General features: G+C 41.6%; 1 protein-coding gene across 1 annotated transcript in view; it reads left to right on the top strand.

Annotated features, from left to right (window-relative positions):
• The window catches only part of LOC116888015 (dystrophin-like), a 19,627-nt gene extending 18,242 nt beyond the window's left edge, over window positions 1-1,385 (top strand). The window contains exons 4-5 of the mRNA XM_032889429.1: window positions 1,031-1,125; window positions 1,226-1,385. Of these exons, the coding sequence (XP_032745320.1) occupies window positions 1,031-1,125; window positions 1,226-1,385 (255 nt within the window). The remainder of the gene's footprint in view (window positions 1-1,030; window positions 1,126-1,225) is intronic.
• The last annotated feature ends 1,259 nt before the right edge of the window (window positions 1,386-2,644 follow it).

The following is a 2,644-nucleotide window of genomic DNA, read 5'->3' as shown; positions in this document are numbered from 1 at the left end:
ATCATTGTACTAGTTCAGTTACGTATTTACTCAATCCACAGATCGCAGGAAGCTCCAGAAGGATGGCGACTCCCAACTAAAAGAGCCAGTAAAATATCTTCAAAAAAATCATAGAAGAAAACTTCCCTAACCTAAAGAAAAAGATGTCCATAAACATATAAGAAGCCTACAGAACTCCAAATAGATTGGACCAGAAAAGAAATTCCTCTGGTCACATAATAGTACCAAATTCACAGAATGAATTTTAAAAAGCAGTAAGGGAAAAAGGTCAAGTAATACATAAAGGCAGACCTATCAGAATTACACCAGAATCCTCACCAGAGACTATGAAAGCCAGAAGGTCACGGGCAGACGTCATTCAGACCCTAAAGAGAAACACAAAAGCCAGAACAGGCTAATATATCCGCAAAATCTCAATGGGCATCGCTATGAGAAAACCTAAGGAATATTCCATGACAGAAACCAAGTTTATACAACATATTTCTACAAATCCAGCCCCACAAAAGAATAATAGATGGAAAACTCCACACAAGGAGGGAAACTAAACATATGAGGCCAAGAAAGTAACTCTTTCATGGAACTAAAACCAAAAGAAGAGAGTACACACACATAGTCCACCTGACAGCAGAACCAGAAAACACCAGTCACTAGTACGTAATCTCTCTTTAGCATCAATGGACTCAATTTCACAATAAAAAGACACGAGACTACCAGACTGGATATGTGAAAGAGGACCTGTATTTGCTGCGCTTAGGAAACACACACTCAGAGAAAAGACGACACTACTCTCTAGAGTAAAGGCAGGAGAACAACTTTCCAAGCAAATGGTCCAAAGGAACAAGCTGGAGTAGTCATTCCAATATCGAATGAAATGGACTTTCAACCAAAAGTCATCAAAAGAGAGAGAGAGAGAGAGAGAGAGAGAGAGAGAGAGAGAGAGAGAGAGAGATAAGCAAGGAGACCTCAAATGCATCAAAGGAAAAATACACCAAGATGAACTCTCAATCCTATCTATAGTTTCCAAACACAGGGGCACCTACAAACACAGAACCTTACTAAAGTGGCACACCCACCTCGGCTAGAGCAAGAGAAGATGCAACACGATCGGATTCTTCTCAACAGCCTGTATTGCAGGACTCACTCTTTGCTGATACAGGACCTGGAGGCACAAAGCGCGCTTATATATACACAGCAGGCTGTGGCAACGCAACAATTTGTCCTTCAGGGATTGGCGAGACCTGAATCACCTCACTAACGTGGTACCCGTCCCGCCAACTGGCGCTAAGGTGCAAAACCTGCTCATGCACTTGATCGACTCTTCACACACCACGAGGGCGCCCACACCAAAAGTTCAAAAGCACTACATTGCACCTCCTGCACGATAATAGTAGGGATTTCAACACTCACTCTCATCAATGGACAGACTCGGGTGGAAACAGAAAGTGAAAACAGAGACATGTGATGACGAACCCAGAAATCATGAGACCAAATGGACTTAACAGATATTTATAGAACATCCTATCCTAAAACAAAAGGACACTGTCTCTTCTCACCACCTCATGAGTACTCTCTCTCCAAAACCCAGCCCATACTCAGATTAAAGTCTACAGGCCCTCAACAAGCATGCAGAAAGATAGAAATAATCCAATAGTGTCCTATCAGACCACCACAGGCTACAGCTGGTCCTTCCAATAACAATAAAGAGAAGAAGCAGCCCACATATACATGGAAGTTGAACAGCTCTACTCACTCTGATAACCTGGTCAAGGAAGAAATAAAAGAAGAGATTACAAAGAGTTCTTAGAACTTAATCGAAAGAATGAGGGCACAACATACCCAAACTTATGGGACTTACAATAGAGAAAGTCAGTGCTAAGAGGAAAACTCACAGCGATGAGTGCCTGCAGAAAGAAACCAGGAGAGAGGCATATGTCAGCAGCAGTGACAGCCACACCCTAAGCTCTAGGAACAGACCAAATACACTCCAGGAGGAGTAAGAAGGCAGAAATAATCAAACTCAGAGCTAAGAAATCAGCCAAATGAAACAAAAAGACAAAAAGGACAAAAAATCAACAAAACAGAGGAGCTGATTCTTGAGAGAAATCAACAGCAAGATAGATAAACACTTACTCCAGACTAACCATAGGACTCAGAGATTGTATCAAATAAGAACAAAATCAGAAAAAAGGGAGACATAAAAAACGAAGTCTCTAAGGAAATTCAAAAAATCATCACTATGCCTACTACAAAATTCTAGTAGACAAAAACTGAAAATCTGGATGGAAAATGGACAATTTCTACTAAGATCAAAACCTCAGGCGACAGCAAGATGCTAGTGAGGATGTGGAGAAAAGAACACTCCTCCCATTGTTGGTGGGATTGCAGACTGGTACAACCATTCTGGAAATCAGTCCTGGAGGAGTTCCTCAGAAATTGGACATTGCACTACCTGAGGACCAACTATACCTCTCTTGGGCATATACAAAGATGCTCCCAACATGCAGAAAAGACACGACGTGCTCCACTAACATTTCATGAGCATATTTATAATATTGAAGCTGGAAAAGGCCAGATGCTCGCTTCAACAGAAGACGGGAGCACAGATAAGAAATGTGGTACACATCCACTGCAATGGGAATAATTA

Source organism: Rattus rattus, chromosome X, assembly GCF_011064425.1.
Source record: "Rattus rattus isolate New Zealand chromosome X, Rrattus_CSIRO_v1, whole genome shotgun sequence".
NCBI lineage: Eukaryota > Metazoa > Chordata > Mammalia > Rodentia > Muridae > Rattus > Rattus rattus.
The sequence above is the reverse complement of the archived record's forward strand: the minus strand, read 5'-3'. Positions and strand labels throughout refer to the sequence as shown.